At 41.7% G+C, this 26,677-nt stretch overlaps 1 protein-coding gene across 3 annotated transcripts in view; it reads right to left on the bottom strand.

Moving 5' to 3' along the window:
• The window catches only part of CROT (Carnitine O-octanoyltransferase), a 286,657-nt gene that overhangs the window by 140,899 nt on the left and 119,081 nt on the right, over positions 1-26,677 (bottom strand). For all 3 annotated transcript variants that reach the window (XM_067092518.1, XM_067092519.1, XM_067092521.1), the window contains exon 7: positions 22,367-22,463. In XM_067092518.1, coding sequence (XP_066948619.1) covers positions 22,367-22,463 — 97 coding nt within the window. The remainder of the gene's footprint in view (positions 1-22,366; positions 22,464-26,677) is intronic.

The following is a 26,677-nucleotide window of genomic DNA, read 5'->3' on the forward strand; positions in this document are numbered from 1 at the left end:
GTCTGTATGACGCCAAATGCATCTTGTACAACACTTGCATTTGTTTACTAATGAATCCCACAAGAATATACAAAAATAATGAATGGATGTAAGGACTTCAGCAGTAGGGAGTGCGCAACAGACGGTTGGACAACAACCAGTAAACACACATTAACATTTGGGAGAAAGGAAATTCTCTTAGAAGACAGCTATGTCATCAAGTCTGGAAGGATGAATGAAAAAGAAAAGTCAGATATGTGTGAATGTATAGTCACAAGAGGGGAATTAAAGTCAGTACTGTGTATTACATACAAAGATGGTATCACAAGAGATGATCAGGATTACAAATATAAACAAAATAAGATATATTTGCTGCCACAAATATATGATGAAAAAAATGGGAGAGGGAAGCGAGAACTGTGTTGTGATAATTTTAATTTCTTTTGGTTGTGAGTTCTGACTCACATTATTATTGTCTGTCTTCTTTTTGCAAGGCTGTTGGTGTTATGCTCTTCACTCAAAGCAATGGAAGATTTTTGTCAATGGTGTCCCGCAAATCCTGAGATGACTAACTGAACTGAAGCTGAAGCTATTAAACAAAAACTAACCTAAAAAGTGTAGTTTTGGGATCTGAAGGTCTTGTGGCAGTGAATTTGTCTTTTTAAATGCAAACCAAGATGATGATGGTGATAAGGGCGCATGGTAATATGGAAATGATTTCAGCTAATGGTGAGGGTCTCCTGAAGTGCCCATGTGAAACTATTTACTGTAGATGCAACTTATGCATTTTTATAATCTTTTACCACAAGAGTTGCGTAAAAGTACTTTCTCTTCTGATGCTCTTCGGCGTGTACATCTGAGGCAGTTGTGATGTATTTAGGATACACTCTTATTAACAATGACTGCTGTGCCTTCTCTAACAAAACTGTGATTGATAGATTAAAAATACAAGAAGTGCTCTGGCATATTAAAATATGAATGCAAATTTCAGTGCAGTTCTCAGTTCCTTAATATGAACAGAGTAATTTCTAACTGGAAGTGATATTTTTTCATTTTGTACAAGGCAGCACTGTTGCATGCAACAGCATTTGCATCAATACCCTATGACTAAAAAATGTACAAGTTACAGGCTGAATTTAGTACAGTACTATGTTAAGTTATAAGAGCATGTATGAATGTTTCTGTGTACAGGCAGTCCCCGGTTTACAATGGGAGTTCCGTTCCAATGCCGCGTCGTAAGCTGAAAATCGTCGTAACCTGAAATACTGTTGAAAATCTTAAGAAAACCTTACTTTTAATCATTTGGGTGTCTTGTAAATGACATAAATCGTATTTTCATTGAGTTTTTCATCAAAGAAACCTCCAAATTTTGACCATCCTGCCTATTTGGAGCCACATTTCTTCTGTCCGATCAGCACTGTATACCCAAAAATATATTGTAACCTGGGAAATAATTTTTTATGAAATATATTTGAAGAGCGTCGTAAACTCAGAACGTCATAAGCCAAGCCTTTCATAACCCGGGACTGCCTGTACCAGTACTTCCCGGGGACTACCTATACCATTATTTCTGTGGGTAAAAAGTTAAATCACCACGTGGTCTTAAATGACCACTGGCAATTAAAATACCACGTATTTCTGGTATTCAAAACAGTTAAAAAATAAAAGGTTAAGGCCAGAAGAGATAGAAACCTTATCAAGAATAGTTACAAAAGGATGATGAAGAATTACGAATGCTAACAAGAGGAATGGAAGAGAAATATAAAGTCACATCTGAAGAAAACTGACAAAAAAAAGGATGAAATGACTACCAACATGATGAGGAGAATAAGGGGAAGGGAGGGTGCAAAAGGAGGAAGGAAGATGAAGGCCTTTACTCCTGTGACAGCGTCCAAGATGGTAAGCAATGAGAGTTCTCTAATGGAAAAGGGAATAAGGGTTTGAAGGAAGAAAAATCAGAGTGCCAAGCAATTCATTATATTCGTCATCACATAAGAGTGAAAGTATGAGATGAGTGATGATGAGTTAATGAAAGGGATGAATGAGGAAGAGCATGAAGTGGAATGTAAAGAGTGTGCTGATTCGAGAAGTGTTACCGATTTTAAGGTTTAGTGTGACTGGAGGAATGGACATTATGGACTTTTTCAGGGAGTAAGACAATCTTGGTACAGAGAAGCTTGCAGAAAAATGATATTTTTATAATAAAATAAAGTTTTATATATACTTATCCAGTAATTACAAAGCTATTAGTTTCTTTCAACTGGCAGCTCAAAATTTTGAAATTGCGGGTCCGCTAGTTTGTTATGGTTATGGTGACATGCCCTGCCCACTTTCGGGTGTAAGAGAAGGTACAACATAGCAAAGCTTCAATTTGTTTATGCCTTTATGTCCAATTGAGGGGAGGCAGGCAGGTTCCGATTATGTAATTACTTAGGTAAAAATGTCATTTTTATATAAGTAACTTACCCAGTATTCACATAGCTGATTCCCACATTGAATGGAGGTGGGAATGTTGGACATATCTACCCCAAAACATTGTTAATACTAATGAGTTTGAGAATAGAAATTTGCTAACATTGAAACAATGTTGTTGAACCTTGCTTGATAAGAGAGCTGCTACAGGTAGATACTGCCTCTGGTTGGAGCTGATCTTATCCAGTAGAGGTGAGGTGGTAAAGCCTTGAGGGCCTACTACTACAGTGGGTGCTTTGTGGCGATGGACTAAATTCGAGGGCTAAAAAGTACAACAAGATGGCCCTGCCCAGGGTGCAGTACCACACATTATAACCAGAGTAAATAGTCACCATAACCACTTAAAAACATCAATACCCAACCATAACCAAAAGACTGGAGGGTACTCCAAGTACATAGTGCTCCCAGGCTCTCCAAAACTCAGCACCCAAAGCAAGGTGAAGAGCTTAAAGAAAGGGCATCGCTTTCTACGTTTCCTTCCCCAACACCACTCCAGCCGCGTAAAATGAACCCAAGGTACTGCATTGATCGTAAGTCGTCTCAATATCGCTTAAATAATGCGATGCAAACACCCAATTGCACTTCCAAGATGTCACTTGTACAACTGCGTACGGGATAGATTGCGCTTAAACGCCAAAGATGTAGCGACTGCTCTTATCTCGTGGGGTTTTACCTTTAAAGATGAGAGTGAGCCTTCGTTCACCGTGGAATGTGCTTTGGAAATCAGATCCCTCAGAAAAAATGCCAGGGCATTCTTAGACTGGGGTCTAGAGGGATATTTCACAGAATACCAAAGGTTTCTTGGAGTACCACGAATGTCCTTCGTTCTGTGAAGATAAAACTTAAGGGTCCTTACTGGACAGAGTTCTTTCTTCTTCAGACGGACCCACTATCTCGGATAAGTTCTTGATTGTAAAAGAACGAGGCCATGGATTCAATGGCGATTCGTTCTTAGTCAGAAAGTCTAGGGAAAGGGAGTAAACTGAATTCCCCTGAGAAAATCCTATGTTTCTGTCTAAAGCATGGATTTCACTGGACCTCTTAGTGGTGGCCAAGGCAACCAGAAAAAGAGTTTTCCTCGTTAGATCCCTTAAAGAGATAGATTATATAGGCTCAAAATGTGAACTGGAAAGCCACTTAAGGACCACGTCTAAGTTCCAGGACAGCAAAGGTTTTCCTTTAGGCTTTAGGGTGTCAAAGGACTTAATAAGGTTGGACAAATCCTTTATGGCAGAAAACTGAGCTAAGCATAGCTCTGTATCCTTTAATGGTAGAGAGCATAGGAGCAGAGGAAAGTTCACTATCTCTGCTACAGAGGTTTCAGAAGAGGACACGTTATTTTGTCTGCACCAGGACCTGAAGATAGACTATTTTGCCTGGTAGACATTATCTGAAGACTGTCTTCAACACTTCGCAATTGTGTCTGCAGCCGCTCTTGAAAAGCCCTTCTTTCTGAGCAGTCGCCTAACAGTTTGAACCTTGTTAGGGCCAGAGAAGACAGGTTTTGGTGGAACCGACAGAAGTGAGGTTGCCTGGGAAGTTGTTGCTTCTGTGGCAGCAGTCTCGGGAAGTCCGCAAGAAGTTCCAGAAGATTCGGGAACCACTCTTTTTTGGCCAGAAGGGGGCTATCTATCAAAATCATGGATAGGTTTGATGAGGCCGGAATTTGTTGATGACTTGCCTCACTAACCCGAATAGGGGAAAGGCATACAGATCTCTGTTGGACTAATCCTGCAACATTACATCGGTCTCCCATGCCATGGGATCTGGAACTGGTGAGCAGAAGAGAAGAAGTCGGTGATTTCTGGAGGACGCAAACAATTCTATCGTTGGTTTCCCCAGAGCTTCCACAGATCCAGACAAACCAACAGGTCTAATGTCCATTCTGTGGAAAGGATCTGTCTTTGACGGCTCAATTCATCAGCGAGAACGCTGAGTCTCCCCTGAATAAAACGTGTTGATTTGATTTGATTATGAAATTTAGGTCTTGAATTTCGTTCTGGTGCAACCAAAGAAGAAGGTCCCTTGCAGGGAGAAAGAGTGGATTCCTCCTTGTTTCTTGATGTACGCCAGTGCCGTCGTGTTGTCTGAATGCACTGCTACTGTCCTCCCCCATATTTCTGAAGCGAAGCACTGTAGGCCCAGAAATATCGCCTGTAGTTCCTTCACGTTGATGTGCCAGTTTTGCTGTTCCTGGGACCAGGTTCCTGACACTTATTTTAATCCCAAAGAGCTCCCCAACCTAGGTTCGGCAGGTCTAAAAAAAGAACTCTAGGCTGGGGTTCAAAGGATGAAGAGATTTCCCTTCTGATTGCCTCTTCCTGGAATTCCACCAAGGAAGATCCTCCTTGATTTCCATCGTTATTGGGAACACCCTTCGAGTCCGAAACTTTTCCTGTTCCAGCTGACCTCCCAGGCTACCTGTGTGCCTCCTCCCAGGTAGTGGGGAGTATGGCAGGACCGCGCCTAGGAGAATCAGCGGGACAAGCAGCCGCCTCCATTGACACTGGTGCCCGTAACACAGCCACTGTACTCACTACCAGATTTAAACGTTGCTCAAACCTTTTCCCAAGGATGGTGCCAGATGCAAGAGTGGTGCTGTGAGCTCCATATGAAGAGGAGCTCCAGCACTATAGGGCACTCAGGCACTACTGAAGGTTTGGGGCTATTAGGAGCTCAGGCACTTAACGGAGCTATGGAAGAGGACAAAAGAACGCTCATACACTGATGATCCGCTTGGCACCAAAACTGGCGATCTACCACCAGCAGTTCAGGAGACACTCAGGAGACAAAAGCAAAAGGCTGTCCCATTAGAAACAAGGTGTGGGCTATACTCCTGCTCCCGAGAAGCTCACAGGAGAGTGGAGAAGAGCAAAAATCATCAGGAAAAAATGCCTCTTCAACGGCCGCTATTCATTGGAAAAAACGCCATCTGCGTTTTTCTACACTGGACTATCATTAGTAGAATGCATATATCAGGCCACTGCTCCTCACTAAAATCGCTTCGATTCTCAATTTTTTCACCAGCGAGGATCATGGAAACATCTAAATCTGAAAATAAGTACTTATTCTTGGGCTCCAGTTAAAAATTGTCAAGTTTAAACTGTGGAACAGGTGTTTAATTCGTGCATGAAAGTCGGAAACCAGCCTTTGTTTTGCAAACACATAGTTGGTGCTTTCTCACGATCTCTGTTTGCTATTTGTGAAACGCACAAAATTTGAAGAATTTGTCATTCTACTTAGAAGTTTTAACTAAAGAAATGTTCCACAATTTATTATTAACTTAGATAAACCTTTCAGATAACAACGTCTCACGATAGCCTAATGGGCGGTAGCCACATGAGATGGTAGCCTAACAGATTCAGTGAGACTAATTTAGACTATAGTAAATGTTGTCTGTAGCCTATAACCTAGGATTACATATCCTAAAGGTGATTTAAATAACCTGGATTAGGTAGTAACCTAAATTAGTTCAAGTAAGAACCTTTTAAGACATATCCTTTTATGGTCCTACTAGGCAGCAGCCTAGTTTACACCAAGGACTCTAGGATTTGATAAACAGGCTACAGAATTTTTCCCTTTATATAGCCTGTACACTTAAGCATGATGATCTAAATAATCCAGGACTAAGTCAAGTGATAACCTTCTACTAAACATCTCATTATTGGACTAAATCGTTCGCCTAGACCATGTAATCTAGGACCAGATGAAGATAGTAACCTATGCCAGATGAGATGGTAGCCTAGCTTTAAGGTAAATGTGTTTTACGTAACCCTTACCGTAGGTGTGAATTAAATAATCCGGATTAGGCAGTATCCTAGATCAGAGGTAAGTGATAGCCTAGCTAGAAGATTACACATTATTGGGTTACTGTTTTACATAGTAGACCAAATAACCTAGGATTGGATATAAACAACAACCTGTAGCCTAACTATAAGGTTACATATTAGTAAGTATGACATTTTCATAATAAAATAAAGATTTATATATACTTACCAAGTAATTACATATAGTTTCCTCTTGCACAGCAGCTTAAATGAAAAAATTCGGGAGTAACGTTTCACAGTTTAGTGCAGATGACTGGTCCCGCCCACTCACAGGAAGACAGTACCAGGAACGACTTAGCAGACAACCTCAGTCTGTTTATGTCATATGTCCATCAGAGGGGAGGTGGGAGGGCTCCAATCATGTAATTACAGGTACTTGTAAGTATATATAAAACTTTATTTTATTATAAAAATGTCATTTTTATACAAGTAACTTACACAAGTGAACTAACTGCATAGCTAACATACTCTACTCCAAAACATTAAGATATGTAATGAATTTGAAATAGGCAAAGCTGCTAGCAATGAAAGCAATGCTTGTTGTTCCTTGTAAGTCAAGAGCCTGCAGCAGAAAACTGCCTCAGGTTGGTGCTCAACTTAACCTGTAGCGACGCGGCAGTAGAGCCAAGAGCCTCTGCTAATAAAGTGGGGGCTTTGTGGCCAAGGAGCACTCCGATGGCTAGCAAATCAGCAGTGGAAGTTGTGCAGTTCAAGGAGTTATCCAATGGCTAGCAAACTTTTGCAAGTGCCCTTGCCCTGGGCACAGCACCAATATAAACACAAGCAGATAAGACTGTCATTTGCACTGAAATAAAGACCACAACCCATTCACTGACAGTGATGGGTGCTCCAGGTATATTGTACCCCCTGGCTCTCACAAATCTCAGCACCTTACCACAAGTGAATAGATAGGAGAAAATCCTATGCTTCCTTCACTGCATGATGCCATGCCAGTTACTAATAACAATCACAAGGTACTGCAAGAATCGAGAAGTGAGAAGTGAAGATCGATTGCAGACTGGACACCAGGGGCACACAGTGCCTGAAAGCTAATGAGGTAGAGCCAATTCTAGCATCTTAGCTTTCCTTTAACAGGTAGGCAAATAGTTCTCCTGAAACTGAGAGTGTGTCTCAAACAACATAGTTCACTGGAAATGAAGGACAATGCATTCATAAACTGAGGCCGAGACAGGATCTTGTCTAGACACTCTAGGTATGGATGGCCTTCTGATTAAAAGCTTTTTCAGGTAAACTAGACATTTTGCTCACTCTCCCAAAGCCAGGGACTTCCAACAATCACTTAAGGGAGAAAGCACAGATCTTGTCCACAGACTGTGTCCCTGAGCAGAATCTGCTTACTTGTCTACAGTCTGAACCTCACTAACTCGTGGCATTTGCTAGGGCTACAAGGAGCAGAGTTTTCTAGTTGAGTTAATTGTTGTGGAACGGAGAGGCTCGATTGAGGGGCTCGTTAACCACTCGTGAGCTATGTCCAAATTCTAATATACAGAATAGACTCCTCTCTGCCTTGGAAGTCTCGAAACTTCATGGGTTGCTAAGATCTTGGGTAGAAGATCAAACTAGACCTTTGTGTTTACTTACTAAGCCTAGCATTGCTTTATGACCCTTGAAGGTGGAAGAAGAGAGCCCCTTGGCAGTCCTCAGGTATAGGAGGAGTTCTGCTATCAGAGCTAAAGAGGAATTCGCAGACAAGATGTTATACCTGTTACACCATCGATGGAAGACTGCCTACTTAGATTGGAGAACTTGGCAAGAAGACTGCTGTCTGCATCTTGCAACAGTCTCTGCAGTTGCTTGAAAAGTTCACTTCTTCCAGTCAAGCTCCCGGAGAGTCTAAATCTGTCCAAGAAAGGAGTTGTCCACCCTTTAATGGTATCTTTTGAAATGAGGTTGTCTGAGTAGAACTGGATTGTGGAAGGAGTCGAGAAGAGTCCACCAACAACCATACCTGGTTCAGGAACCAACATTCATGGTCCAGAACAGGACTAAAAGTGTCATCATTATGTTGCGATGAACCTGAAAACTTGTCCAGCCCTTCCTTGACAATGTCGAACGGTGGAAGAGCTTAGAGGTCCAGGTTGAAACAATCTTGCAGAGAGGAGTCAGTTGCCAAGGCTAGAAGATTCCTTTAAGGATGCAGACAGTAAAGATCGGTCTGCCCAACAGAGGCACATAACCCAACAGTTCAGGGGATTCAAGGCCCACTAAGAGTAAGAGTGGGTTTCTGAAGGCTCAGTTCAACTGCCAGAAATTCCAGCTGGACTAGAAAAAACATTCTATTTATCATCCATAGATAAACCTCTTGTCTTAGTGGCGAGAGCTGATGTAAAAAGTAAGGGCTGTGATCTTGTCTAAAGGAATACTGCAGTCTAGGAGTGAGCGAGGATCAGAAGAAATGACTGAAGGAATACTGCACTCTAGGAGTGAGTGAGGATCGAGAAGAAATGAAGTCTTAAGCCATAGACATCAAGCCTAAATTCTAGCACCAAGACCCTGTCTCGTAGGATGGGTCTGAGATATCTTGTGGAGTCTGTATGTGGACATGAAATGAAGTATCCTACATATCCAGGAACTCCATCCAATTGCCCTGGAGAGTGGACGACAGGACTGTTTGATTGGTCACTGCAAGCAAACAAACTTGTAGAACCTTGTGCAGACTCGCAGACAACTAAGTGCGATGATGCCTTGATTGGACTTGATAATACCTCGTACAGACTGACACCACATGCGGAACTGTACTTGGTTAAAAACCATTATCTGACACGCTTATAAGAACTTGGGAAGTCCATAAGATACACAAAAGACTGGTCATGGGTAACAATGGTCTTGAATACAACCAGGAGTGAAGACTTTGCTGCAGGACTAATTCTGTCTAAGCATCATGGGGGAGGAAGGACAAAAAACACTTGTCTTGCTACCTTAAAAAACTAAGTCAGACTCCCAACTCCCTGTAGATGTGACAGCCTTCTTCAACAAGCTCATAAATTCGTACACAAAAGTCCCTGTCTGCAAAGGACAGTGCTTTGAGACACTAACTGATGTCACAAAAGGGAGCAATTCGACCCGTCTGGAGCTCTAGGCGAAGGTGGAACAGGCTGAAAAGAGACAAAACCGCCTAAGAGTGGTTGTATGGTACTCAAAGGAGGGAGTCCGACACTGAAGAAGGACACCTGATGATCAAAGACTATAGTCGGCCACTTCAAGACTGGAGCTAGGCATTCAATTGGAAATTGAGCTCAAAAAAGAACAACAGTCTGTTCTTAGAAGCGACAGGCGCCGAGCTCAAGAGAGACTGGCGTCAGCCACTAGTAGGCTGGCGCCAGATGCATGAGAGCTGGTGCTGGAAGCTCTATTTGAAGACAAGCTCTGGCGCTATAGGGAGCTTGGGTGCTATTGGAAGCTCGGGCAGTATTAGGCACCGGGAGTTTATGTTTCGCTTGGTGCCAATAAAAAGGGATGAATAAATTTGTTTGTATTTAGCATTTCCCAACGTTTTGTGAGAGAGAGAGAGAGAGAGAGAGAGAGAGAGAAGAGAGAGAGAGAGAGAGAGAGAGAGAGAGAGAGAGAGAAAAATTAAGTTAGTGAGTGCTTCTGGTTGTTGGAAGAGGGATGAGGTCGTTAGTTTGTTTACGGTGCTGTCTGTCTGTGCAAATGTCAGGGAGTTTTTTCATGAAAGTGAGTCTTGAGCTGAGTTCTGTGCAAGGCGGACATTGATGGTGGATTATTGTATGTTTCAGTGAGTCGTGTGTTTTCCGTTGGATGTCATTGTTGTCAGTGCATGTGTCTCTTTCTTTTGCTCGTTTTTTTGGTTGGAAGTCTGTTTTTCGGTTTTGTTTGTGTAATTTTGTCTACTGTGTTGTTGGCGACCGTGGACACCTTCATCCATCTCCCAGCAACCGAGGATCAGAGTGAGTATTGTACAGGCAGTCCTGAAGGCCGGAGACGGTTCCGACTTCTGACGTTCGAGGAGGACTTCACGCTTTTCAAATATATTCATCAGAAATTATTTCTGGCATCGACGCATGTTCCGGGAGCTGAGCTGGCGTCGCATCGCCGATCCGACGGAAGAAATTTGGCCCCAAAACGGCAGAATAATCATAATTTGAAGGTTTTTTGATGTAAAACTCAATAATAATGCAGTTTACGTCATTTTCAATGCACCCAGAGCATTAAAAGTAAGGTTTTTCTTATGATTTTTGACGAGTTTCGACGATTTTCTGGTTTCGACGATTTTCGGTTCTGACGTGGCGAAGAACGGAACCCGTCAGAAAGGGGACCGCCTGTATATGGTTATATGTTCTGTGTATCTGTGTTGTGTATTGTTTTTGTGTTTTTAAATTCCGCCACACCAATACAGGCAGTCCCCAGTTATTGGTGGGCTCGGTTATTGGCAATCCGGTTTTATGGCACTTGCCTTGAAAATCGGCACTTTTCAGTGCCAAAATCGCTGATTTCTGCTTATCAGCACTGATAATTGGGTATTGGACAGCCAGGCGTAACAGAGGGGCAATAACCGAAAATTGGCAATTTTCGGAGCCGATAAGCATCAAAAAGGCAACGAAAATCGCCGATTTTCAGTTTTTGGCACTTCGTCAGAATGGAAACCCCCCCATACCCAGGGACTGCCTGTGCTGGCGTTCCACATGCCTCCACTTAACGCGGCGCCATAGCCAGGAGCGTCTGCTACTCAACTGGCAGCTTTGCAACAAAGGAGTTAACCAAAGGCTAGCAAAACTTCAAAAAGGACTTCCAGTTTGCCTTCTCCCTGGTGCATAGGAGTCTGACAGTGACCTTTGTCTAGGAGTATCGAGGGACAAGTAGCCACCTCCTCAACTGCACAACACTTCACTATTATTGCAAGGTTAACATCTGTTAACCCTGACACAAGACTGGCAATGGCATGGGAAGGAAATGAGGGAGCCAGGCGCAGGAGCAAGTGGATAAAAAAAAGGCAGGAGGGCCAGCAGTACGAGAGTTGGCGCCAGGATCCCAGTAACTGGCGCCGAACGCCTGAGAGCGGGTGCCAAGAGCCCAAGAGCGGGCGCTGAGCACCCGAGAGTTGGCGCCAGGATCTCAGTAACTGCGGCCGAGTTAAAAGCGTTGGTGCCAGGATCTCAGTAACTGGCACAGAGCGCCTGAGAGTGGGCACCGAAGCAACTGAGAGTGCGTGCCAAAGTGCTTGATGATGGGTGCTGCCCAGCGCTCTGCAGTTGGTGCCAGGCGAGCTAGTAGCTCGGGAGCTGGTGAGTGCTACTGGGCACTCTAGTATGAGCTAAAAAATGTGCAACTCTTCACAATTCATATCACCTTGTTTAGCATATGTACTGCCGAAGGAAGTACAAAAGCCCAATTCTCGGCTGAAGAGAACGTCTTCTTGCTTAAAGCTCATCGTAAACAAAAACATTAAGCACAATTCTCTCCTACTGCATTCCTGCCCTTACACTTTTCAGTTCTCTGCAAAGAAAAGTGTAATAATAAGATGCTCAATTAAAGCACACAGTACCATCATACAAACATATCTAAAATCCTAACCAACATAATTCAAGATTGCAGATATGTATCTTTTACTGAAAATATTCAATTGGTAGAGAACATAACATTTACGTTATATTATGCTAATCGGTAAACAAGGTAGCAAACGCAATACCTGTATTAAGTTTTTACGCTACTCGGAAAAAGAAAAGTTAGCCTTTACCGACATAGTTCGAAGTACACTGAGTACCATCATGCAGACATATCTCAAATCCTATCAAACATTGAGATTGTTATGTATTAAGTCTTGTGTATCATATTGCGCGTCGAAGCTCGGCTTATGACTGGTGCATTGTGGGTTGTTGTGGTTTGGGATTGGGGAAGCACAATTGATTGTAGCACGATGTAACAGTACTATCACCATTAAAGCCAGCATTTAGCTATCTATACCTTAACCCTCTACCTTGGGCTATCCCATAATAGAGGCTTTCAGATATGTGTTTAGTACCAAAAAAGTCGGACAGGTAGCAAACAACATTTACGTTATTACGCTATTCAGAAAACGAAAGTTAACTTTTACCAAGAATAGCTGAAGTACACACTGTATCACCATACAGACATGTCGCAAATCCTAACAAACATCAATTGAGACTTGCAGAAAGTAATTCATTACCGTAAATATTGCTTCAGCAAAGAATGCTTTGTTTACGTTTCTTACGTTAACCAGTAAAGGTGGTAATGCGGTAAACTAGGCTACCGGTAGTTAACCCATTTGATTGCAAATTCGCTACTGTAGCCTAGTGAAATATGATAAACTTGGATCAGACCTTAATAACAAAAACAATAAAATACTGATCCTGAAAGCTGTAGGCTTGAAGGCTACCGAAAATCAGCAATAAAACGTCACCAAAATCTGGTTTGCAACCGCAAATTTAAGAACAAAGCTGCCATCGACACTCAGTGTTTACTTTGAGTGCAGCAGAAACAGACTGAGGTTGTCTGCTAAGTTGTTCTTGGTATTCCCGTGAGTGGGCAGGACCAGCCATCTGCACTAAACTTTGAAGTGTTACCCATGAATTTTTAATTTAAGCTGCCGTGCAAGAGGAAATTATAGCTATGTAATTACAGTACTTGGTAAGTTACTTATATAAAACTCTGTTTTATATAGCCTATACATTTAACCCTTTAAGTGGCGGCTGGGCGTATGTTACGTCGACAAAAGTTGTCTGTCGGGTGCAGTGGACGTAAAATATGTAGACTACAAATTTTTTTTAAATATTTGCGGAAAAATACTTATAGGCCTCGTTTACGAAAAATTTGAGGAATGTTGGGAGTTCATGGATCACCCTGTTGTTTTGTTTACAAGCGTGACCCAGCTGCGCATTTAGAAAAGCGCGAATTTCTTTCGTCTCTCACTACAAAGCATCAGCGACGCATCGTCAGAAAGCAATTTCTTGACGCATTCATGTTTTGCTGAACTTGTGCAAGTGTTAGTGTGTTTGTGACGCAATAGGACGTACACAGAGATGTCCCAACGTCGTTAGGACTCTGAAAGGCGCGTATTGCCTGTCGGTAGTGAGTGTGTGATCAGCGCGTTTTAGACTTGGATGCTGGAGAGGGACCAAGCACCCAAGGTGATCCATCTTTCAACGCCGTGTTGTATGGACGTGTGGCGAAAGTGACCGTGGGCGTAAGGGGAACCCTGTGCCTTTACGACCCCTAGGAAACATCGGGGTATCCTGAGAGGCATTTGTAAACATTTGGGAGGCCTCCAACAAAAGGACATTGATGAATACTTGTTGGAGTTCAATCGAGAGCAGGTGGAAAGTCCTCATTTTGATGGCAGTTGGTCATCTAGCGATGAGGACATCACGCCCGATGTCAGTGACGGCAGTATTTTCCCCCCAATGTCCAAAGAGCCAGAGCATGAAAGTGAACTCGAGTTCAGTGGTTTCAGTGCTTATGAGGGGAGTCTGAGGAGGAGGAAGCACCAATTGTGGCTGGTGGGGATGAGACAGAAAGTGATGGTGAAAGTGAGGGAGATGGGCCAGTGGGGAGTGCGAGGTCGTGCCCGTGCATGCATGCGTGCCGTAGAAGGGGGGAAAACGTCGCGGCAGCCAGGTGAAGGCCATTCGTCCGAAAGTGATGAGGGGTGGTTGGAGGACCCCACCCCACCTAACATGCACCCATTCACGGGTAGTACCTGGACTGACCGTCCCTGTGCCTCTCACTGCACTGGGGTTCATTCAGCTCTTCCGCTGGAATTGCTGGAATACCTTGTTGCAGAGACGGCGGATTACGCTCAGTACTGCCGTGAGGAACTGCAGAGGGCGTTGTCGTATCGATGGCGGGGCTGCAAACTCACGGACATGGCGCTTTTTTGGGGCTCCACATTTTTTGGGAATGATGCCTGCTGCCGGCGTCAGGCAATATTGAGGCGGAATTTTTTTTTTAAGTAGGCCCAATGTGCCCGGCATTATGCCCGTGATAGTTTCCTAGCGTTGGACAGGTATTTAAACGCCTTCAACCGAAGGGCGTACCCGGAATAACCCCGACCGCCTCATCTTAGTCCGCCCAGTGTTGGACTACATTCATGAACGGTGTCAGTTTCTCGTGGTTCCTTCCAAGAACCTTTCTTTGGATGAGGGGATGATGCCATACAAAGGACGTCTAAGCATAAAAGTGTACAACCCCAAGAAGCCAAAGAAATATGGTGTAAAGTTATTTTTTATTACGGAATCCAACACTGGATACGTTGTGGACTTCTCTGTGGATTCCGGGGTCTTCTCCACGCTGTGTGACACTGTCTTCGGTCTTGTGGATCATTCCATAACCAGGGATACCACCTGTTTATGAATAATTATTATAACTCGGTATCCCTGGCCCAGGAATTGTATGAAGCAGGTGTGCACGTCAGTGGTACCCTTTGGTTGGTGCGTGGGGCCCTGAATGTCCTCAAGAGGTTCGCTAGCCACCCGCAACATCTGGCAAGGAGAGACAGAGTGGCGGCGGAAGGAGATGTCTTCGTCATCTGTTGGAAGGGGTCCGACTTCGTGCCCATGATTACAACCAGTCATGAGCCCATCCAAGAAAAGGTCGTTCAGCGGAAGAAGACACGTCGGCAGGGCCGAGTTACGTATAAGGAGTTTCGTGTCCAACGGCCTACTGTCATCGGGCACTACAATAGGCACATGGGAGGAGTTGATCTCTTTGATCAACTCATCCAGTATTATCACTTCGCCAGGAGAACCCGGGGGTCGACACAGAAGCTCCTAAAATACCTCCTTTAGTTAGCCCTCCAGAATGCCTACATCCTCTACTGTGGGTACAATTCGGACACCCGGAGGTTGTCCCACATCCAGTTTCTCAAGGTGGCTGGGAATGCCCTCATAAACTTCAATCCTGAGGAGTGGTTTTCCAACACTGGCCCCCTGCCCCGAGAGGATAGGGCAGATGTCGCTAGGAGGGCCAACCTTGGTCGTCCTGCTCCTGCCGACGCCACCCTTGATGATGCCGGCCCTGCTGCTGCCACCCTTGCTGCCGCCGCCCCTGCTGTCCCTGTCCCTGCTGCTACCCTCCCTGACATTCCAATGTCCTGTCGGGTAGTGGACCCTGTGAGTTGGCTGCAGGCAGGGGATCACACACTGGAGCCCCTAGAAGGGCGTAAGTAGAAATGGTGCCGGGTGTGCCATATGAAGGGCGTAAGCAGAAACGGTGCCGGGTGTGCCATATGAAGGGCGTAAGCAGAAACGGTGACGGGTGTGCCATATGAATGGCAGAAGAAGAGACACCCGGTTCGTCTGTCGAACTTGCAAGGTAGCACTTTGCAGGATCGGGAAGTGTGACCACAAATACCACACTGCGGTCATATATTGGAGTGCGCCTACCCGAGGACACTGGAGGCGCAGCGGACGCCGAAGGGCTGACCCGTCTGCAGTAAGGGGCGCATCTCCTCCTCCACCTGTACCTCGTCATGTCGAGAGGAAAAAATGAAAGACTCTTCAATGGAGGAGGGAGAAACAAGAACAGAACTTGAAGAGTCAGGATTACAAGTGAGTATTCTGCATTGATTTTTATATTTAATTTTATATTTATTACAAGTTTTTATATATCTGTATTTATTGGTGTTTTGTATATTATTTCGTTTTATGGAAAAAAAAAGTTTTTCACCTGCATTCCTTTTATTTACGTATTCAGTACCAAAATAAAATATATATATATATTATATATATATGTGTGTGTGTGTATATATATATATATATATATATATATATATATATATATATATATATATATATATATATATATATATATATATATATATATATATATATATATATATATATATATATATATATATATATATATATATATATAAATATAATATATATATATATATATATATATATATATATATATATATATATATATATATATATATATATATATATATATATATATATATATATATTTTTAGATAAGCAAAAAATCTTGCATTCTAGTGATATTTAATCATTTACCTTCATTTTGCAACAAACAGGAAGTCTCTAGCACAATACTTCGATTTATGGTGAATTTTTGAAAAAAACTTACTTAAGTCCGAGCGTTACGAATTCATGCATCATTTTGTGATAATATTTTCTCTGTGTTGCTTTGATCGTTTTACAATTTGTGATATACCAAAATCATTGCAATTTAGTGTAAATACAATGAAAAAAAATAACTCATTAGCTTTAACCGTTTTGCTCACATTGCGATTTGTATACAATTATATATGGAATTTTTTTTCACGCTGTCATATATTCCAATATTTATATATGATAATATTTTTTTTTATTTCTGATGGTTGCATACTAAACTTCAGGCAATGACAAAAAAAGGAACCAAAAATTAACTCTTAATCTTAAAAACTAAGTGTGGTGTGATTTTTGAAAAAACTTTCTTTCCTGGAGGCGCTAACTCTCAAAGTCTGGCATACAGGAGACACTTTTGTAAATAGAGGCTCGGCGTTTAAGGGTTAAGAGTGATCTATAATAATCACTCTATATTAGGCTAAAAAGGAACAAATAAGTCCAGGATTATATATACTGAAGGGAGGGAAGGCATATACGTCTTTGTTTGACCAGTCCTGCAGCATGGCATCCATCGCCCATACTAAGGGCTCTGGAAATGGAGAACAAAACAGAGGGAGATGATGTTTTCTGGAAGTCGTGAAGAAGTTCAGAGTTAGTCTTCCCCACAGTTTCCACAGGTCTAGACATACAAATGGATCTAAATGGATCTAAAGTCCACTCTGTGGGGATGGCTTGATTGTGTCTGCTCAACTGATTTGCCAAAACATTCAGTCTGCCTTGGACGAACCTGGTCACCACTCTCACCTGATTCTGGTTTATCCAGATTAGAAGATTCCTCGCCACTTCGCAGAGGGAGAAAGAACGTGTTCCCCCTTGCTTGCTGATATAAGATGGGGCTGTGGTATTGTCCGAATGGACCGCCACCATCTTGCTGAACACTTCTGATACAAAGGCTTGCAACCCCAAGTGAATTGCCTTTAGTTCCTTCACATTTATGTGCCACTTTTTCTGCTCTGGTGACCATTTCCCGGAGACTTCCTTGCCCCCAAGGAGAGCTCCCCAGCCTATGTTTGATGCATCTGCATAAAAGTTTAGGTTGGGGTTCCAAGTGAATAGGGACTTCCCTTCCAGCAATCTGTTTTCTGACCTCCACCAAAGCAGGTGCTTCTTGATCTCCAGGGTCACCGGAAAACGAAAGAGTCTGGGTGATTTCTCCTGTCCCAGCTGGCTCTGAGGAAAAACTGTAGGACTCTCATATGAAGCCTCCCCAGTGAAATGAACTGCTCTAATGAGGCCAGAGTTCCAAGAAGACCCACCCATTTGTTGGCTAGGCAGGTCTGAAGGGAGAGGGACTCGTTTACCATCTGTAGACAAGATTCCACTCTTTTGGGGGAAGGAAAAGCCGGAAAAATCTGAGAGTTCAACGTCATACCCAAATAAACTATCTCCTGAGACAGAACCAGCTGGGACTTTTGAAGATTGATTAACAGGTCTAGATCCTGGGCTAGAAGAAGGGTCTTCTGAAGGTTATCCGTGCACTGCTCCTTCGTCCAAGTAGAATGAGATGCTGATGTCCATGAGGTGGAGCCGCCCTGCATGAGGGGCAAGAACACAAGTGAATACTTGAAGGGCCATCGATAGTCCAAAACACAGGGCTCGAAACTGGAAGACCCGGTCCTGGAAAACGAATCTCACGACACTTCCTTGGGTCAGGTGTATGGGAACGTGGGAGTACACATCCTGCAAGTCTACTGAGACTAACCAGTCTCCTTGGCAAATGGGTGAAAGAATAGAGTAATTCGTCTCCATTCTGAAATTTTTCTTCTAAATGAAGACATTCAGAGCACTGATGTCCAGGACCGGTCTCCACCCTCCTGAAGACTTGGGAACTACAAACAGACGATTGTAGAACCCCTCCAAACTCACATCCTTGACCACCTCTATTGCCCTTTTCTTGAGGAGGGAGGAAACTTCCTCCAAGAGGGCTGAGAACCTCTCTGAGCCTACAGAGTAGGCAGTCAAGATGATGGGCTTCTTGAATAATGGAGGTTTTTCCCTGAATGGGACAGAGTAGCCCTCCCTTAGGAATTTTATGATCCACTGCTCCACTCCTCTTTTGCTCCACCCTTCCCAAAACAGGAGTCTGGCACCTACTGGGGCACAGAGGACACTGTCTTCACTTCCTAGTTGAGGACTTTAGATGAAAAAACCGCTTACCTCAATGCACCTATTGACTGTGAAATTTTTATAGAACAGCCTGAAGGTTTCAATGCTGGTGGTGAAGATTTTGTGTGGAAATTAAAATCTTTGTATGGGTTGAAATAAAGTGGCCATAATTGGAACAAGGTATTGCATGATTTTTTTTTTACCAATTTAGGATTTGTTTAGTCTTATTCAGATTACTGTGTATATTCTAGACAAAGAAAGTTCTATGAAATTTGCACAGTTCTGGGATGATGACATTATTAGTGCATCAAGAACATGTTTATTATATGGAATCAAATATAAACAGCAAACTAGGTTCAAACTGTCAGACTTAGGAAAATTATCTTACTTTCTAGGTATAAAGTTCAAATTTGAAAATAGTATTGTGAAAATGAGTCAAGGTCATTATCTCAAAAACAGTATTGTGAAAATGAGTCAAGGTCATTATCTCAAAAACAACCTCCATAAATTCCAGATGGAAAACTGTAAGCCAAGAGCTATGGCTTGGGAACCTAAGTTGAATTTAGTTTATGCAATGGCATGTACTGGACCTGATTTGAGTTGGCTTGTTATGAAATTGTTACAGTAACTAACCAAACCAAGTGCTGAACATCATGTACCTGTTAAACATGTTTTGAGGTACATTCAAGGTACACTAGATTAAGAGTTATGCTTTCACAAAATAGAAGATGGTTTGAGATTGTATAGATTTGCTGATGCAGAAGTCTGGGAAACTCCACGGAAGAAAACAAAGTTGAAACTCTGCTATCCCAAAGAAAAGAAGGCCAGTTGAACATGAAAATTCAACTGCAATGCCTTATAGGCCTGGAAGCCTTTAGGACACTGCCTAACAAAGGCAGGTGTTGTTAGTCAACTGCACTAACCTTGCCGCAGCCTATACCTCATTCCAAAAGGATCGAAGTAGACCCCAGGGCGGACTAATATTCAGAGCCACCGCTGACTCAGTGCCCAAATTTTACCCAAGGACCCAAGACAACACTGTATCCCATCGCCCCACACACAAAGCCAGCTCACAGGAAATTGTCCAGGTAGTCGACAAAGACTACTCCCAGACAAAAGTGAATTGAAAATAGCCTCTTCCTTCAGGTCATCTCCCCCATACAAGGCGCCACATTTTCTACAGCGAAGCATGGTAGACAACTTTAAACCATTAGCAGGCAGGCTTCGCTTGGGGACCTTGGTTTGGCACCAACTGAGATGAGTCAGGGGCGCTGGAAGAGAGTTGCTATGCTTGATTGGCCTGATGAGTTCCCTGTACAGATATGGGTGAACAATCATAGGGCTCAACATACCACAAGTTAGTCATGACCAAGGCAACTAAGCTAGAGCCTAAGCATTCTTCATGGCAGGGAAAAAACTGCAGATAATGCCCAGGTGCTTCCCAAGGCCATCCAGCTTGTAAACAACCTTGACAGCCTATAAACAAAGCAGCCCCTGCACCTTAATATCTGACTCTTGGTGTAAAGGACCCTCAGGTCCAATCCAATTGCTGAAAAACATGAGACATCCCTCCTGTAGGAAGAGGTTTGTCAAAAACCCCCTGGGATCATTTCACACTTGGCTGTATAACCCTTTCATTTCTAATACTGATATGAGCACCTACTTCTCGTGAAAAATCTCAGGAGAAAATGTGAAAACCTCATATCCTAGCCCTGGTGCTTGTCCAGCCCCTGTCTCTCAGAAACTTCCGAAGAGAAAAAAAAAAAAAAGGAATCGTCCCTGGCACCCTTGCCCTGTCTAATAGAGGCAAGGCCTCCTCCAGGGGAACAAGGCGATGAACAGTCATCAAACTAAGTTGACAACAAACCTACAGGTCTTGAAGAGTGTACTTGTTTGTGAAAACGTGGCAAGAGCTATCTGTGATTGTGCCAAAACCTTCCGAGAGGATGAAACCTCTACAGGAAAAAATTGAAGGAAGGGGGAATCACCCCTTACTAAGTCTGGATCACAGTACTATATGGATCCTGCCACTTCCCTGGACCCCTGGGAGCCAAGGGACCTGTACCAGTAGTATGGATAACCTGGCTGGCTTAGATAGCCTGGCTTGCTGGACCGGACCAGCACCCTGGGTTCCAGGGAACCCAGGGAAGCAGTTGCACTTGTGCATGAGGCATGGGTAACAGCAGGGGGCCAAGGGGTGATGGCCCAAGAGCCTGACCAGACTGATCAGCCTGGGTAGTGGTTGCACCTGTGCATGGAGCACAGGCGGCAAAAGAAGGTCTAGGACCAGCGGTCTAAGAGCCTTGACTGGACTGGTAGCCTAGGGACCAGATGGCCTTGGGGTAATGTTTGCACCCATGAACAAAAACATAGATGCAAGGGTACCATACCACAAGCCAAATCAGTCCTTCTGAATGCTGGAAGTCTATCAAGACTTACTGCAGTGAGGGTCAGACATGCTAGCCTTCCTCTTTCTCCACTGAAAGATATCGAAAGAGAAAGGTAAGAGTGATAGAAAGCTCCACAATACCCGTCACTACTAAGCAACCCAGTCCAAAGATAGGACTCATCAATAGTGCCAGAGCCATGCAACCAGGTCATGCTATTCCTCTCTAATGGCCCCAAAGAGCCAGAGATCAAAGGGGCAAAGTACTACCCCGCCACTATGGCCATCTGACAATGGAAGGACAGGGAACACTGGCTTCTCACTCCCCAAAAACTCATTTCAAAACTCAGTATTTGGGAAATGAACAAGCAACGCAAACAGGCTGCGCAAACCCTTTCCTGTGCAATCCTGATAAATCAATGGGGGAGGAGTTGTGTTGCCCTATCATCCCAATCGCCCAACCAAGGAAAGATATGGACCATCAGCAAACCTAACCCGACCTGCAGGTCAGGTAATGAAAGCCAATGGTCCCTGCAAACGAGATGTGCAAACCCCTCCCTGAGTGATCCCAAAGGATTGCAGTGAGAAGGGCTAAAGTGATTACCAGTTACTATGGTCGTCCTACTACAGAAAAGCAAAAGTTTCTAAGTAAGCAGTATACAGCAGTTAAATAAATGTAACATAAGTGTCCCTTGCATTTCACGGAATTTGGTAAAAATGTCTAGAGCAGTTATATTTTACCCTATATAAAAGCTGTTCTTTAGGACTGCAGGAATAGTTTGGTAAAAGCTGAGAAATTGTTAGTTTTCTTGTTACAAACATACAATACTGTGATTCTCAAATAGTAAAAGCACTAAAAATGAAAAACTGAGCTTCAGAACATCTTATACCTTCAAACAACTCTATTATCAATAGGGTGTCATTCTGCATACTTGACTGGTGATAGTTTATCTTATAAAACTTCAATCTGGACCTCGTCTCCTGAGAGTTTGGGGAACTATTGCATTTCTCTGGAAGTTTTATGATAATTGCATGTAGGAAAAAATTCCCATACGTGCAAGACGAAAGAAATTATATGTCAAGAAAATATAAATGAAGAAAAGAAGGATTGAAGACGTGAGAAAATTCCAGATGAAAGCATTGATGAAATGGTTCTGCATGTACAATGAATGGAATGAAGAATAGTGAAAATACATTTCAAAGCAATAAGGAATGAGGGACAAGGAATATTGTGGACAAACACAAAGGAAGATTTTGCTTTAAAGGGAGGAATTTAAAAAAAATTATCCAGAGTATACATGGAATGATATTTGCTAATGACACAATCTGCACAGGAATAAGCTGAAATGCAAAAGTAGTTCCCTTCATGGGAAATAAATTTTGCCCGGAGCAATCACACATATACAATGTAGTATAATATAGAGCACATGTAAGTATTGTCCATGGTCAACATTTAATTGCAACCTTACCACTCTTCCATGTATGATAAAGGCTGTCAGCGTCTTGACCTGGGATCCTAGTAGTGTTGAACACATAACGGAACTGATTCATGCAGAACCTCTGACCCTGAAGAATGTATAGAAAAAAAAGTTGTAAAATTCATTACATAAAATTTTAAATTCCAGTGGACATATATACGAGTACAGTATACATATACTGTAGTCCTATTATTAATGACTTTACATTTGGCTAAATGGATAATACAACCACTAATGTAATTAAGGGTTATGACAAACCAATAATAAGAGTGAAAGTGAATGCATCTATTCAACCTCTAGTAAGTTGATGAGAAAACATATTCTGGTGCACTCTGTCCCATATATTTATATCAGTGATAGAGATATGTACGGTCCAAAATCTTTAAACCAGCTCCCTTGTGACCAAGCCACTGCCGGACCACAGAAAATCCCAGATGACAGAAATCACCCGTAAAAAACTCCTACGTAACCAAAATCTTGCCAGCTCATTCCACATATACATTGCTGTGTTACCAAAAGTAGAACAAAGCTTACGAACAATCACTGTCGTTAGTTAGGTTTAGTTCCTTATGAAAGTTCTGGCCTGCTCTGTAAGTACCTCCCTGGAAATGCTGACATCTTCAATTTCTTGGAGCTTAAACACTTCAAAAGTGCACTGTTGAGTTTTGATCTTCTGGCACCTTTCAATGTTTTCCAACACTTCAAACTTTTCTGGCTTTTGTTCTCAGCAGAAACCTAAAGATCTGCTGCTTTTGTTTCTTTAAACCCGTGTGTGTGTGTGTGTGAGAGAGAGAGAGAGAGAGAGAGAGAGAGAGAGAGAGAGAGAGAGAGAGAGAGAGAGAGAGAGAGAGAGAGAGAGACTATTGACCCTGGGTGGGTTGTTACACCGAAAGATGTCCATTTGCAAAATTCAAATAACAGTTGTAATAAGAATGATCATTTTAATAAAACTGTTGCTTTACATTGCAATTTTACATTTTTGCAATTATATTTCATGCATTATTTTCTTATTATCATCACATTTAATTTACGTATGAGCGTAGTGTTCAGGAACCATTTGCATTCTGATAATGTTTACATTCTTAAAATCACCAGCTGGTTATGTTTTACTGACATCATCACAGCTATTAGTTGCTAAATGAAACGCATTTTGGAGATTCGTTTTTTCATAAAAATGCAACTTACTTTATGAAGCAAATTAAATGAAGTAAAGATGTGGTTTCACCCGTATCGGATGTTGCTTTTGCCTCTTCCAAAATGTTTTGTTGCCTTCGCATTATTCATTTTTTCAGTCACAGGTACCACTAAATTTAGTGGCATACCTTCATAACACTCTCCTCTCCATTGCATGAAGGATGAATAAAGATTTATTCTATTTTTATCTTTGAAAGTCACCACTGAAAATTAGCAAATTTTTAAAAAGTCAACAACTGTAATGCAACCCTTAATAATGTTAGCTACAGTAACTGACATTGGCAAATGGCTGTTTCTCAATGCGATTATGTCAGTAATTGCTGTTATTTATGCCAGTGTCTTGCACGTAGTAGTAAGTGGTTGTTAATTAGAATAAGAAATAGTAATGAATTTTTAGGCAAGTACACGGTTGGTAAGCCTGATTTAAAGCAGAATATTAGCATTTACAGTAACCTAATAAACTTTTGCTTCTAGGCCTATTTCTTAGTTAAAAACTAACTCAGATATAATATGCATTATCAGTGGTATCTACTGAAACCGAGACAGGCATAGAAAGTCCAGCCTTGTGTAATCCACTGAAAATACATCTCTCACTATAAACAAAGTATATGATGAAGTCATGCTTTTATATGAAATTTTAAGATCGCATAACACACAAGTTCAGATGCTACAAGAGTATACACGCCCCGGATTCGCGTTCTCACAATTCGCGGACTCACGTATTCATGGATTTCTCTTTGGAACATATCTACCAATTATTTGCAGAAAATTTGAGATTCACTAAATACTGTATTTTCATCTCATTTTCATGATAAATGCACTATTTGTGATAAAACTATTAAAACACTCAGGTAATGCTCAAGTTACGATAATTCACCTTATGATAATTCGATTTTGCAATGGGGTAACCAATTAATACCAATATTGTGCCACAATATTATTTTTGTAAAATATTCTTCAATTTCACGCGGGCGCAGGCAGCAGCGTTATCAGGCAGTGAGAGAGACTAAATCACAATAGTCAACTTTTCATCCATCTCTTTACCCCATCTCCTTGTTAAAAAAAGTAGAAGAGAACGATAAAAGTATTGTTAGTAAATGAGTACAGCCATAAACAACCGACCAAGAAACTGTTGTTTTGCTTACAACCAATCAGATAACAAAAACCTTTTACCTGGTATTTCAACCATCGAACGGTAATAAACAATTACCGTACGTTATGGCACAATTGACGTTAAGTAGAGTAGGACTGATATATTCTTACATTATACCCTTATTTGGTATGGATAAAAGAATGGCACGGAAATATACTGCTAAATTTAAGCTGCAAGTTGTAGCTGAAGCTGAGAAAACAATGTTCAGGCTGCTGATGACTATACTGTAAATTATCGTGCATCAGCAACATGGATTAAACTCGATGGTAATTATAATGGGAGAAAAAGTATTTTAATCAAAACTATTGTGCATAAAAGAACACACTGCTGTAATTTTTACGCCGGTAAACGATAAATATGTAAAGCTTGTATTATGATGAAATCAAGTGAAAATAGCAAAAGGAATCTTGAATTTTTTTACACAAAACAAACGGCCCCAAACGGCCATCGTCATCTACTAACGAAAATAATAGATGAATTAATTTCACAACGAGACGTATTTTAGCTATATTTCGACTTAAAAGCACTTCGTATAATGAAAAACAACCTTGCCCCTTACAAATAAAGTATCTAAGACACATTTACGCTAACTAGAAGCAAGAAAAGCGCTCAGAACTGAGTTACATGCGGCAAAATAAACGCCACGTAAACATTTCCAAACCAAAACATTGATCACTATGATTGCAATTTATAATACAAAAGCAATATAAGAATATATATACAATATTATTGGATACAGTGAATTAAGGCATAACATTTTAAAAGTTTCATGGAAAGGATGCATATTCATAATGTTCGATGTTTGTGTAATACAAGATGTGAATATAGAGGAGAGTATAATGTAGGCTACGCTACCATGTATGTAAACAATATACCATAGTGTTGGCTAAGCTAAATCTTGTTTGTTATTCAATTTCTGTTTGTATTGAATTATCGTAAGTCACTTTGTACGAACCTCCAGATTTAGCTGACATTAATAATTAATATACTGTCTATGTAAAGAGTATATTTTATAGTGTAGGCTAGGCGGTAAAATTTTACAAGTTGCCAATAAGACTCAGCCAGCCATTTTTGCACGAAAAACCATTTTGAGTTTTTATGCAAAAATGACTATGAAAATAATAGGGCACTAAAAGAACCTTAAAATACCAATATAACTTCACCAACGGTGTTGACTGGTTACAATTTTGCCGTATTAGCTATGGAGGGGAGGGGTATTCTTACCTTATAAGTCGTAAATTTTCTGATTTTTTTATTTGTCATTTGCGAATAGTGTTTATGGGGTTCAAATTAATGAGAATGAAGAGCTCTTTTCAAAATGTAAGTTACAATTTCATAGTGTGTATTGGCAACTTATAAAATAATACCGGCTAGGCTACCATACATGTATACAGTACATGGCACCAAATACCCTAGTGTATGCTAGGCTATGTTCGAGATACGTTTTGGTATTTCTTACGTTTTTTCCAACAACCCCATCGTAAGTAGGATAATACCTGCATTAGCATTTTTAGTTTGTTATGTGTGCGTTTGAACCGTCAAAATAGGCAGTTCTAAGTGTTTTTAGAAGGGTTCTAAGTATTCACGGGTTTTAGCTATTCGCCGGGGGTTACGCATCACCCGCGAGTATGGGGGTTTACTGTACTGTAAACGCAAATTGTGGTTCTTTTGTACGCTGTATACTTTTGTGTTTCACAAAATGTTTTCATTAGAAATAAACTGCTTGTGTACAGTATTTGCGGGGCAACCTTCAGTTCCAAAATAAAAAAAAAATACAAAAACTGAAACGTGTGGCGCAACCCTCGTAGCCACTCAAGAATTAATGGAGGTTGATTCAAACATGTCCCAGGTCATGGGAGTTGCTGGACCATGGAATGCCGGATTTAAGAGGTCAGACAGTACTTCCACAGCAAATCTGTAGCTGATATCCTGGGGCACCACTATCAATGACAATA

This window comes from Macrobrachium rosenbergii, chromosome 49 (assembly GCF_040412425.1).
Source record: "Macrobrachium rosenbergii isolate ZJJX-2024 chromosome 49, ASM4041242v1, whole genome shotgun sequence".
Taxonomy (NCBI): Eukaryota; Metazoa; Arthropoda; class Malacostraca; order Decapoda; family Palaemonidae; genus Macrobrachium; species Macrobrachium rosenbergii.